This window comes from Meleagris gallopavo, chromosome 3 (assembly GCF_905368555.1).
Source record: "Meleagris gallopavo chromosome 3, MGAL_WU_HG_1.1, whole genome shotgun sequence".
NCBI lineage: Eukaryota > Metazoa > Chordata > Aves > Galliformes > Phasianidae > Meleagris > Meleagris gallopavo.
Window position 1 is genome coordinate 9,184,113 of NC_139406.1, and position 14,101 is coordinate 9,198,213.

General features: G+C 39.7%; 1 protein-coding gene across 1 annotated transcript in view; it reads right to left on the reverse strand.

The window, feature by feature from the left end:
- The window catches only part of PHACTR1 (phosphatase and actin regulator 1), a 275,348-nt gene that overhangs the window by 117,656 nt on the left and 143,591 nt on the right, over positions 1 to 14,101 (reverse strand). The window contains exon 2 of the mRNA XM_085220191.1: positions 1,246 to 1,410. Coding sequence (XP_085076317.1) covers positions 1,246 to 1,410 — 165 coding nt within the window. The remainder of the gene's footprint in view (positions 1 to 1,245; positions 1,411 to 14,101) is intronic.

Consider the following 14,101-nt stretch of genomic DNA (forward strand, 5'->3'; position numbering starts at 1 on the left):
CTGCACTACAGTTATGGCTGCTACAGAACATGAAAGAAAAGCTTTTTGTTTTGCAGAAACATGTCATTTTCGTGACAATAGTTTTTCAGCTGTCAAACTAAAAATACAATCACCAGTCAGAGTAATACAGCCATCCATTCCAGCTCATTAGTCCTTGCCTGACAAATCAGGGAGCAGCTTAAACACCACACAGTACATTGCACCCTTAGGTCTGAACCCTGCAAAATCTTATTCTGCATTTAACCTCATGCATGAATTTGCACTTGGCTAAATCAGACTTCTTGTGCTATTATGGGTCATTTGGAAGAGTACAGGCTTAGGGATGTCAGAAAGTATACTCCAGCCCTGCCTGAAAGCTTCCACTGTGCAATAAACAGGTCAACTGGGCTATAATTCAAGTATCTTCTGGCAACTGCTTTGTTCCTAGCTCCAGCGAGAATGATAAGAAGTCAGAAGAAAACTCAGGTTTTCTCACAATCCAGACTTAAGATTTGCTGAAACACACGTACTAATTATTAGTCATCATGGAAGAGCAAAGAAAAGAAGCCTTCTAAGTAAGTAAAACAGAGTCTGAAACAAATCAGGTACATATTTCTATGAATCAGTGCATGGATTCTTGCTCAGACAAATTTGCAATATAAAAACATGTATTTGCAGTTTTCTATATAAATGTACATAAATACATGTAGACACATATATAAAGTGTTAAACTTTATACTTAAATACGTATAGACTTATATACATACATAAAGTGTATAAAAGTGTATAAACAAAAAGTGTTAAATCAGGAATGTTAAATGCAACGACAGGAGAAGAGGTGTGGCAGGAAGAGACATTTGTTTTTCTCAGAAAACAAGTGACACATTTTTCCAGCCCAATGGAAAAAATAATTTATGGTTACATGAATTACTCAAGAAAATGTCAACTTCTTTGCTGTCTCCTTTTCTGTTCCTCTGTTTGTACTTACAGAGTTTGATTGTGGCTATACCCTCCACTTGGTTTGCCTTTTCATTCACACCACTTCCTTTATCCACAGCCTGCTAAATCAGTGTATGAAATGTGGTGTTTATTTTTTTCCTTCTTTTAAGAAAGGGCTGGTAACAAAGATCACTTAGAATCTGAGAAACCTCTGCTAGCCAAGCTACAACCATAAGAAGCATATAAATTGGGGGCTGCATTAACAGCTTTTAGCCTTGTTGATCAAACAGTCCAAGATTAACAAACCAGCCCGACAGCGACTATTACCTGCAGAAGTGTGTTTGAATTTTTCACTCTTCTTCTTCCTCCATTTCCATGGCTTAAATAGCCTTCCAAGAGTGGCAAATTTGCTTCTTCTTCTGATTGGAGGTGTGTGTGTCCCAGGTACTAGAGAATCTGAACGCATTGCAGCCAGTCTTTCCACTTCCTCCGCTGGATTTTCCGCAAGAAAAGGAGAAAGAAACAAAATAAGAAAGTGAAATAGATATTTTAATAAATTATCAAGAGAACCACACAGATGGTAATTTTTTTCCATTGTTACAGAAACTATTAAAAAAGGGAAAAAAGCTTTATCTTTATTATTTTAACTTTATTTTCTTCCAATTGAACTCATGCTCTGTTGTAAAGATCTGTATTAACAATAGGATTCAAGAGAAATTTGCATGAACTAATGTTGACCAAGGGCAAGGACTAAAACTAAAAGAGAAAATTCTGCAGTCATTACATTGTAATACATCAAGGAAGACTCAATACTTAAACAAACTAACAGACAAATCCGAAGAATTTAAATTACCCTCCCTCACTGCAAGAGAAACCTGGGGGTTGTCACTTGGCACATTTATATTGCATGACCTCTCCCTCAGGTTTGCAGGGAAGAAGTATGCTGATGTTCTCGAGAATGAACATCTCTGTAATTAGATATGTGGAAATAGGTAAGCCAGGACCACAAAGGAAAACATGAACTACAGGAAGTTAAGAGAAGCACAGTGTCCTTCAACACAACAGCCACCAAGGCTGCAATGAGCTCTACTAGTCCTGGGCTGAAGCATGCAGCCTCTGCCCCTAGAAAGTGTGTCTGCACAGTTTAGTTGGCATGCAGGCGTATTTTATTTGTTATTATTAATGTTATTTCTTACGGATATCATACATCTATCCATAAAAGGCCTATGAGAGAAGACCCAGCAAAATACTGACCTGTTAGTCTACCCTAGTCCCTGGAAAAGTTATGGAGAAGATTACTCTGGGATATATTGAAAGGCATGTAAAGAAGAAAGCCATCATCAGGCATAGTCAACAGTATCATTTGTCAAGGGAAAGTCAAAATGCCCTTCTAGGATAAGGCCATCCACTTGCTAGATGAAAGGAAGGTGGTGGATGCAGTCTTTCTAGATTTCAGTGGGATCTGGAGCATTGAGTAATTATCAGAGTAATGAAATTCAACAAGAGTAAACACTGGGTCCTGCACATGGGATGGAGCAATGCCAGAAACACAGGAATAGACTGGGAAATTAGTGGCTGGAGAGCAGCTCAGCAGCAAGGGGCAAGGCGGTGCAAGAGACAGCAAGCTCAGTGTGAGCAGCATTGTGCCTGGCAGCCAAGGGGCAAAGCACATTTTGGGGTGCATTAAGCATAGGACAGCCAGCTGGCCAAAAGAAGCGATTATCACACTACTGGGCCAGCACTGATGGAGCATCACATTGGATATTGGAGTTCTAAGCTCCACGGTATAAAAAGGATATTGAAGTACGTGAAAGCACCTGAAAGAGGCACCAAAGTTGGTAACAGGGCTGGAAGGCATGTACTGTGGGGAGGGGTGGAGGACACCTGACCTCCTCTTCTCCATACGGGACAGCCCAAGAGGCCTTCATTGCTCTTTGCATCTCCCTGAAGAGAGGAAGCAAAGGGAGATGCCGGGCTCTGCACCTTCCTGGTAACCAACAGCAGACATGCAGGAGCAACATAGACTGGTTCAGACTGGGAAACCTTAGGAAACCTCTCTGTACAAGAAGTTCTGTTGAGAATGGTCAAACACTGGAACAACTTTCTTAGGAAAGTGGTACATTCCCCATGCCTGTCAGTGTTCAAGAGGCATTTGATAATGTCCTCAATAATGTGCTGTAACTTCTGTGAGCTCTGGAACGTTCAGGTGGTTGGACTAATTGATCTTTGATGGTCCCTTCCAACTCAACTGTTCTGTCATTTCCCAGCCCTGTGTTGTAATGCAGCACTGCCAGGAAAACAGAGGTGAGTGGTCTGCAAAAAGGCAGTCTAGATTAATAAAGACAGAACATAGATCTTCACTGACACCATTCTGAAATCAGCAGCTCAGTGTTTTCATTCTGCTAGCAGTATTTAAGGATTAACCTCCGTCATGAGCACAAGCTCTGGAGCCTCAACAAGAACAGAGCTCTGAAGGGATGAACACACCTACGCCATAGAACTAACCAGAGATTTTAGCTGTCAAATTCTTGTGCATCTCAACGGAAATTTTTAAAAGGCTTTAAGTGTGCCAAATTTAGGTTGGCTTTCGTGGGAACCAAGAGAGATGCCTCTAGCATAAAGGAAATCCTATTATCAAATCTCTAAACTAAAATATTATTTGAGCTTCTCAAGTTTTTCAAGGAAGTTGCTTATTTTGTTCTTGCTTATTTTTTTTAACATTGGCAACACAATTCTCTATCTTGTAAAATATCAATGCCAGATACAGTTGCCTATAAGTTTTTTGAGAAAAGACAATGGCTAAAGGGACAGAGAGCCAAGGTGCATCACTGGAACTGGTAAAAAACAACTATTCTTTGAGGCAATGGAGAGAAACAGACATCTCTGAGAACTTTTTTTTTTCCAATTAAAAACAGAGGGGAAAAAAAGTCAAAACATTTCATTCTGTTTCAGCTCTTCATATTGTGTCTAACTGCCTAGAGAAATCCCTGCTTATAAGGACAACCCATTACAAGGTACTGTCCTACGGAGGGATAGGACATGCTGCATCAAGGCTGCAAGTCACCTAGCTATGTTGAACACACATTATTGTGAAGGTAGAAAGATGAAACTGGGTATTTCCTTATGCTTCCTGATTCACCGGGACATGCAGGGCTTCAAAGACCTGCAAGGGGTATATATAGATCAATTTACTCTATATGCACATCCAAAGAGAGCACACCATTCCCCATCTCCTCTATTTTTAAGATGCCTCTAGTTATAAAGAGCACAAGACCACGCTGTGATCCACTGCTGGGATTTTATACAGATGCTGCTAAAAGCAGTGGGTTGGTACTGTCTTTGCTGTCCTGCTTGAGGTACAAGGGGTGTAGAAGCAACCCACTGAACAAACTAGAAATGACAGACGACTGCTGCTGAATTAGGCTTTCTGCTACATAAATCCACAGTTGAAATATAATGAAATTCCTCCTGCTGCTTGCCCTCTCTCCCATGCCCTTTACTAGTACATTTCTGCTACCAAAGTAACCCTACTAAACCTCAGAGATGCACAGCTCTTGAGACTTGGTCCTAGTTACTACTGCCAAGGCCATTTCCAGGTGAAATGACATCCCTTAAAAATCTTATTTCATATAGCACATTCTCTGTGCTGCACACTAGCTGTGCTCTCACTGCCCCCAGGAAGTTTCTCCCGCTGAGAATAAACTAGCATGGATTCACCGTCAGGCAACACAAATACTAGAGTCAAAAGGAATTTACCCATAGGGGTGGGCTCTTTAAAAGCCAAACAGTGTCAAAACCAGTTCCATGTTTTGACTGCTGTTCCGTGAATTTCAGTATTTTGTCCTACGTGGATCTGTTCCAGGAGCCTTGCTGGGCTCTCCATCAGCCATGAAGAGATGATGTGGCCCTTCTCCTTCATCCTCTCCAAACACACACAGCTCTGAGCTAATGCATAACAGCTCTCCTTTCCCCTTTCATTCCTATTTTTCAGAAGGACTACCTCTTTTTTTTTCTTTTTTTTTTTTTTCTCCCTATGCAAAATACTCTCAAAGAGCGATGCTAATTCAGAGCATAATAATCACTGGCTAGGAACGAAGCACATTAGCATAAAGCCATGACAGTTTTAATACAGCAAGAATAAAACCAGACCATGATGCAAGAAGCAAAAGCTAGATTTGAGCACTCATTTTCTGCTGCATCTTTCCTTTGAGTTGGCCAGGTTTCTCTGCCTTTTTGACTCCTAATGACTATTGACTATCTGTGGGCTGTGACACCCACTGCTGACAGCAGGCTCTGTGGGTTGGTTTCACACCCTTGCTGTTCCCAAAAAAGGTGGTACTTGCACAAGTGTAAACCATTCCAGGCCTAAGCATTTTTTGCCTTCAGAGAGAAGGGCAGTCCCATCTTGATCAGTCTGCTGACCTAGGAAAGGGAACTGGTGCGTCCATTGCTGTCACACTGGAGTCACACTGCTGAGGTCTTGTCTTTACCCTGGTGCCACAGATGTGATGATTACAGGTTACTTTTGATGCTGATTCTCTGTGCTTTTGGGAACTTGTTCTGATTTATTGCAGGACCCGCAAGAGAGATCTTGCAAAAAAACAGAAGGATACTGGTACCTGCACTCATGGCAAGAGGGTGATGCTCTCCTCTCTCACTTCCTTCTGTCCCAGCTGTCATCCCAAAATAGCAATGGGAAAACTAAGTAAGACATTGGGTTTGGTTTTTTTTGCTTGTGAAACAGTTCTTAAGACTGTACTATAAACTTCAAAAACATATGAAGTTTATATAGATTGGAGGGCTTAAGCAAGACCTGTGATGCTAATTAAAAAAAAGCACCACAAATCTAAAATAATTTGTGATTTAAAACAAATGTTGCCAAAATGATTAAAAAATACTTCCGAGACCTAAAAAAGCTACAAGGTCTGAAAGCTGATTTCTTTCCCTATTTTTTTTCTTCTCATTTTGCAGATAACCTTTATTTTGATTATTTTTAAAATAAAGCCACTTTAAGTTTTGCTGGTTGAAACATAATGCATGAATGTCAGATGGACAAAATTAGCAAGTCATGGAAGAGCACTGCAAAAAGCACTTCTTCACAACAATTTACCAGCCCTAGGAAAAAGAGGCCTGGCCAAGTTAGACATGTTCTGTGTGTTTTATAAACTTCTCAAATCTTTCATTAGGACACTGATATCCAAAAGGTCCAGTGAGAAACATAAACATCATCTATTTTCTTGCTTTGAGTAGTGTAGGAGGCAAATCTAGGTCCTCTCAAAGAAAACACATTGTACTCAGTTTTGTCAGAGAACAAATTTTGTCATTCCAGTGTCTGTCTGGGAATCACAGCCTCTATTAATGCTGCCAATATATAATACAGTCCAGGCTCCATTTTACAAAAGCCACTGTTTTCCCATTCAGGTACACAGCAATTTTTGAAGCCCACCTATCCCATCTGTGATCTTTAGTATTTCCTTCCTTGCTCGTAATCACACCCTTTTCTCACTGACCATTTCTAATCATCATTGCTCATACTCAGTTATATTGATGTCTTAAGAGGCAGTTCACAAAGTTAGACTTTAAGCCTTCCTAGGAAACACCAATATCTAAATTGTGCTTTCTGTTATATTTATACAAATCTCCATCAACAGCCTGGAAATGATCTTGGCCATACATATGCATATGAGTAAAAATGCCATTCATTTAAGGATAATACTTGTATATACGTTAAAAAAAATAAAAACCATAATACTTATTCCCAATCCACAGCCAATCAGTCCTTATTCTACAGAATAATTTCCAAGCATTTACTGTTTTGAGGTTTTGTACTGAGCTTTTTCACAGACCTTTCTCTAAAATCTCTGTTCTACCCAAAATGTGGAAGGGCAATGTCTGTTTGAAATAACAGTAAACTTGAACGACTACTCTGATTGCCGAGCACTGATGCCTTCTCTTTACCTGAACAGGAACACTTTCAATTAAAAAAAACAAAACAAAATAACGCCTTGTTTTTCTTCCAGCAAAATGGTTCATTTTCTGCTCTTTATTATCATCTGTACTGTTATATCTCTTTAATTTCCCTCCGCACCTGGAATTAATTTTCAGCAGCCCTCCTGTTACTATTTGAATTACCCATTTAAACTTTCCCTACCTTCTCAACGAAAGACAAGGCATGGCATACAGCAGACTGAAGGCAGTCTTGCCAGACGGGGATGATTAGCTCTTTGGTTGACAACAGCTCCCACTGGAAGTCTGCATTTGTAATGCCACTGGCTGGGCTGGCACAGTGGGTTTATGAGCCATGAAGAGACTGTCAGTAGCGTTTCTCTGCATGCTAAGTAGCACTCCCCCTTTCTAAAGCCCTGCCAATTATTACCGCTCCCCAGGTGTGCCATCACTCTACATTGCGTGCGTAAACTGAATCTCTTACCGTTTATGTCTGCCCATTTCAGCACAGGTATCAGACCATGGTACAGCTCTGCTCTCTGCTGTGATCTCTCTACCTCAGTGTTTCTATTTCTCTTGGCGGAATAGAAGCGCGATGAATAGCTTCAGAAGTCCAATCCCTTTAGGACCCTGCTTCCGACTTCCCCACACTTTGACGTAAAACGTTAATTATTCATGCCGATTGCAATCTGAAAGCCATTTTTTAGCCTTTGCAAACTATACTGTATTGTAGGTTACACTATAAATAGGTCTTTATTGGTATGAAATCTCTCAAAACGCCAAGCATTTCCCTTATTTTAAGATAATGCGCAGAATTTTGGCTTGCAACAAAAGCACTTTATCAGGTTATGTCATTAATAGCTACATAATTGCTGTAATTATAGAAAATAAGGATCGTTGCGTTTCACTGATCTCAGCTGTTTTGTCTTTGCTTTATTGCTCTCATTACTCACTGCATTTCCCACCTCCTAAGTGTTTATTACATATAGATTTAGAGCTATGTTCAACAAACAGTGCTGCAGCACCTTGCTTTTGAGCGCCTGGATGTAGGAGCATAACCCACAGACCTGTTTTGGGCACATCACACAATATATAGAGACTCAGCTGCTCCAAAAGGAGACTGGGAGCAGCCACTAGGAGTGCAGCTCAACCAAATAGCAGCCATGAGAAAAAAAGCACCAGCACCAGCAAACCTGAGTTCTTAAGCCTATATGGAAGCAATTCCACACATCCCAGGAATATATACGTGCTTTATTAAGAAGCTTCAGCTTGAAAGGAAGGGGGATTTTAGATTTTACCCATCCTACATGGAAAAGAGAAGAGATTGTTAGTTTGTGCTCTTAGAAGAGTAGAGGAAGAATGATGGGATAGGAAGGACTTACTGTTGGAGCAGACAGAACACTTATCTGGGAGACAGGAGAATCACAGGGTCACTTCTTTCATCCCCCTGTGAAAGTCCAAGCCCATGTTCCCAACATTTCCTTGGGAACACCAGTGGACTTTGTACTGTGATGGATGGGAGAGTATTTCCCATCACTCCTACTGAATTATTGTTAAGATGAACTCAAGACCTACCGGGTTTGAAAGAAAGAATGAGTGGAAGCATGGCTCCCAATAGTCAGGGCGGTCATCTGTGAGCAAAAAGACTCTTCTCCCAAGAGTGTTTTAGCACGTGAAGAACTAAGCAGATTCTAAGCACAAGCAGATCAGGAAGATGGTTTAGAAGATGGAATCGAATTGCCTACTAAGTCATGTGCATAATATTAAAAATACTACTTTTTAAACCTTCTTAGAAAGTACTTTGCAAAGTTTACAAGGAGAATAAATCTCCCAACACCAGAAGTTCAGAGGAGAATGCTGAGTATGATTTACACAGGACTATCTGTACTCCAAGGCTCTACACCTTGCGACAAAAGAAATGTTACAAGGCAACGCTGCTGTAGTAGTGTTGGTGACCCTCACCTTACTTGAAACTTGGCAACACCAGTAACTGATCTAATGCATGGCAGTAGGACTGTAAACAATGGCACAGGCCTGCATCTGTACAGATGCTTGTGCTGTTACCTAAGAGGCAGTCCTAACCACTTCTGAGTCATCCTCTAGCTCATCAAATATAGAGTTAAGTCTCATTAATTGTAGCTCAAATTATTCTCCAAACTTGATGCTATGGAAGCAGAGAAGCTGCCTTCCTCCAGGCAAGTCTTCAATCCACTCAACAAGAATAAACAGCACTGAAATCCATGTACCTTCAACTCTGAAATGTATTCCAGTAAAGAACCAGTACATATTTTTACACATTTTGATTCAGTGAAGGCCTTGCAACTGATTAAAGTGTCTTCTTGGAGGAGCTGGTAATGATAACATTTTCATGGTTGGATTTCTCTCTTATACCAGCCTGAATTGCAAATTCTGTAGAGCTGCAAAATATAAAAGGAATCCAAGAAAAGAATGTGTACCATGGAGGCCTGAAGGCTTGTTGCTACATTTTGCTAGTTGCCATTTGGACAGAGGCAGACACAGCACAGCATCTTGCACTGCTCCCTGTACAATGGGAGTCAGTGGGAAGTTCTCCCTAAGCAAAGTGCTCAGCCTTTCCACAAAGAGACTGCTAGTGCTAAAGGCTGTCTGTTTATTTTGAGAAAGTCTAGAAAAAATATTTTAAGTGCTTCTAATTTTGTAGGAGACTTTCTGATCAAGTGACCAATTTCTGATCTTTATTTCTGAAGTTCTTAAAAGTAGGAATATCCAATAATTTAATTTGTCTTACTAAAGATGTGCACTTTAAAAGGCCTTCTAAATTTGTTACTGATTTTTATGTTTCCTTAATAGTCATATTTATGCTCATTATAAGTGTGCATTTGGTATAATTACTCTTTTCCTCTTGGCCAACTTCCTGTAACTTCTTTAAAGAACAGAAATAGATATTGCTTTTTCCCAAGAGATTCAGTATAGAGTTTACAAGGAAATGGTTTGAACTTTTTAGCTCTTAAAGGTAGGTAACTTGTTCCTTCTCTTCTTGCCATTAAAGTAATTAGAAGCTTCATTTTTTACTTTTATGGTGATACTAGTAGGATAGCACCACTGGGTTTAGAATATTTAAAATTTGTAATGCTGTTCCCAGGGTGGAATTACTTCCAATAAGATGATATGAGAATAAATATGAGTATTAACGAAACAAAAAATCTGAAAGAGCCTAGCGAAAAAATTAAGGAAGAAAAGTCAATAGAGACAGCTTGTATCCATATATCCATGTTCAGGAATTAAAAAGACTTTCAGTACCTGAAAATAGCTACATACAGTTTTCTCTGATTGATGTTAGAATAGGAATTCCTTTATTGATTCAAATGATGGCTAGTTTAGACTTTTGGCTGAGGTGAAATTTCTGTTTAGGCCCTCGTGGTAGAGACTTGAGTTTCAGAGCTGAATACTCAGAAGGGAGAAAACGCCGACAGCTCCTTTAAAGTCATGAATAAAGCATGCTGGTTTGCTGGCTAAAATATATGATGTATTTCTGTGTGGATTTCATAACTGTGATTTCACTTTTTTCACCTTTTTTTAGCATCTAGGATGTCTCATGATTGCTGAGATCTGTGGGGTATTTCTCTTGCCCCACAGATTCAGATGAAAGGCTCTGAGTTTTGTTTATTCTGACTACAGTGGACCATATAAAGCTGTATTTATCCTGCCTTTAAAACAATGGAGCTGATCAAGTTATCAAGTTGCTTATACCTACCTAAGAAACATTACAGTCAAGGAAAGGATCTATGCACATAGATTGAAGTTCATGAATAATTCCAGGTCCAGAAACCAGAAATAGCTCAGAAAATGAGAAAGAGTTTAAATCAGAGCGAAGGAAAAAAAACACCTCAAGGAGTCAAGAAAACACTGACATTGAAAAACCTACTGAAATAGTTCCATCAATTCTATGCATGGTAATAATGGTGGCAGAAACACATGAAACACAGACCATACCAAACTAAAAGGCAAAAGTCACAAGCAGTAGGTTACCTTACCAAGCCATCTAGTGACTGGATGATCATCTTGGGGAATAGGATCATATTTTGTCCTCAGATCTGTCAAAATTTGGCAAATGAAGGAAAAATAGAGTCCTTTGCTCTTTCCTTGTGACGATCACATTAATGAGACAAGCAGGGAAAAGAGGATGGAAGATAAACTTCATTATGTGTGATGCTTCTCATATTGGGCTTTACTTACTGATTGCACGCTAAAACCTGCCTCTTTATTGAGGTCAGAGGATTTCACTGGCCAAAGCTGTAAAAGGGCATGCTAAAATTCATGTACAGAAAAAACAAATTGGTGGAGAAGACTTTACAGTTTGGTCTTAATGGGTGCTTTCATTCGTAGTGATGGGAATGGCCCCTTTCTGTGGTGGTTGAGAGAAACCAGAGGCATCTTGCGTGCCATGAATTGAGTGGAACATCTCAGAAGCACACAGGAGTGTGCCTATGAAGAGCCATTTGACCACAAAATTGGCAGCAAAATTCGTTTTGCGATATCATGAAGGTAACTGTAGCAGGCATCTGCATGAGATTTCATTTCAATACAGAAATAAAAGCCAACCACAACCCGACATTCATTACAGTAAAACACTTATCTTTTTTTACCCTTTCACTGCTGGCAGTGGACAAATAACAAAGTGATGAAATCTGTCTTCCCTAAATGCTGAAGATTTCCTCTCAAATTTATCAAGATTCTGCTACAAAGCAGATATTTAACAAAAAGAAGAAAGCTTTTGGCAATTTCAATTGCCTCTGTTCATATAACTCAATGGGGCACAATGCTCTCAACTTTACGTACCGGTCTCTTTTGGACAAAGTGTTTGTACAACAAAGTACCAGAGACTCCTTTCTATCAAGTCAAATGTCAGATTGTGAAGAAAGCTGAGCAAACTTGCATATACACTATTTTAACTAAGCTGGAGTCTTTGCCACACACACTTGGTTTTCAAGAACCTCTTTACTTAAACTTTTAGATTAACAAGCAAGAGACTGGCCACAACCACGACATCTGGCCAAGAATCTCGAGCTTTACAAGATTTGTGGTGATTAGGGGGAAACAAACTAAGAAACAAACTAGGAAAGGACAAAACAGATATGCTTAAACATATACAAATAGAGCCTATTAAACAAAAAATGCAATCACAATGCAAAAAACTTAAGTAAATTAACTAACATAGTGGGTGAAGAACATCATCATCTTTGTCTACAAAACACAGGCAATAGCTCAAAGCAGCTCATTTCTAAAATTACCACCCATCTTCATACAGAATTTCTCTTACCTGCAATTTTAATTCTTACTTTTTGTACTTTTCACAGAGATCACTTTGTAAAGGAGGCTGAGGGTGAAAAACTCACAAAAGAAAACAAACTCAAATAAAAGCAATCCTGAAGTGTCTTTCTCAAACTCTTGTGTAATGCTAGAAAATATATTATTGAACTGACAATCACCCTGCAGCTTACTGAACTGGCTGTACTGCCAACTTGATATGAATACAGAGCGATCGATCAGTCAATTGTAACTGCAGGATCCCTGCATCTTCTATTAGGCTGATGGGTTTCCATGCACAGCATAAGGAGAATGGAGTTTGCACGATGATAGAAATGCAAAGAAAGTCAATTCTACATTAGTAACTGGAGCACTTTCCTAGAGTTGAACAATGCAGACAAAATGCAGCCTGTATTTTATTGAGACACACAAGAAAGAGAAGAGAGAAACCTCCTGAATCTCAGCTTGTTTACACTTGCCACTTAGGGAGAGTCTTTGAGGGAAGGGAAGCTACATAACCAAACCTCATGAGTCCCTCCCTGCTTTCTCAGTTAGATATTGTGCCTAATTACCTCCAACCTCTGCTGGAGGACTCAAAGACTGGCAGCCAGAGAACAGACAAGCAGAAATTGCTCTTCTCAATTCAGATGCTGGAACAGGCAGAAAATCCCATTTTCAGCACCACAGCAGACAGCTAGAACTCAACTTCCAACTCTTACGGCTATAAACCAGCAAACAATTACCTTGGGTCTGTAAATATTGATGAAAACTTCAGTCATCTCACTCTTCTATTTCTCAGTTGGGTATGCTTCAGACTCAAACAGCCTAAGTTACACACAAGTCTCTGCACCTAGCTTTTACTTCTTTCTGAACCCAGACTACAAGGCTATTAATGAATAAAGCTGGTGTGCTAGTATAAGGAGAGCATCCTGCTTTGCTGGTGCATGGGAGGAAGAGTTCAAGTTTTCAGCATCAAAAAAAACCACAAAACAAAACAACAAAACTCACAGTACTGATGCTACAGTAGCATTTGAATATCGGAAATGTCGAAGTAGTTGCACCCAATGGATGTGTAAAGAGACAAAGCCAGAGCCATAGTCCTTATGACATGGACTGCTGACATTAGGAATCATATGGTCATGTGGATGTGAATATATGGGTCACAACTACTTCAAAGACGCTTTCTAACACATGGCCTGTGAATGCAGTAGACCATAGTGGCATTTTGAGACCTGGTTCATTTGTTGGGATGTAGTTAATGACTAGTCTACTTATTTAACATCTCAGTTACATTCAAGACTGATGAACCAACACTTCCATCCGTTGATTATTGAATCTGTGTTAAAAGAGCTAAAAACTGGGACAGTGACATTCTTGTTACAGCTGTACATCCCTGAGCCCACTGCTGAAGGTTATCAAGTATTTCCAACAAAACTTGGGCATGCCTTTCTTGAAATGACCTGATTTTCTCTGTGTTACCATCACTACTCTTCCTATGCTTCCAGACCTTTAAAAGGAAAGGATTTTAAATATCATTACTTTCCAGTTTTTCAGATAACAAACTTCTCTTAGGAGGCAAGGTGAAATAAAAAGCATTCTCTGCTATCAAAATCTCAAAATAAATTAAATAACTGGATCTATTTATCCATTTTAATTTCATTCCCTATACTCACACCGCACAAAGCTATTAGACTAATGGCCTGAAAAATGTCACGCAAAAGATGACAGAGGGCAAGATCCTTCACTGAAGTAGTGATAGGGGAGGGTGTCAGCTGAACTGCAGGACTAAACCTCCTTAGCTGGGAGGAAGGGGAGAAAATATGACGTACACATTACATCCCTTCTAAAATATCCCAAACTACAGATACCTTAGGCTCAAACTCAGCACAAAAGGTTGCTGTGCAGTAACGCTTCCTATTTATTTCCATGGAAATTATAACAGATACAAAGA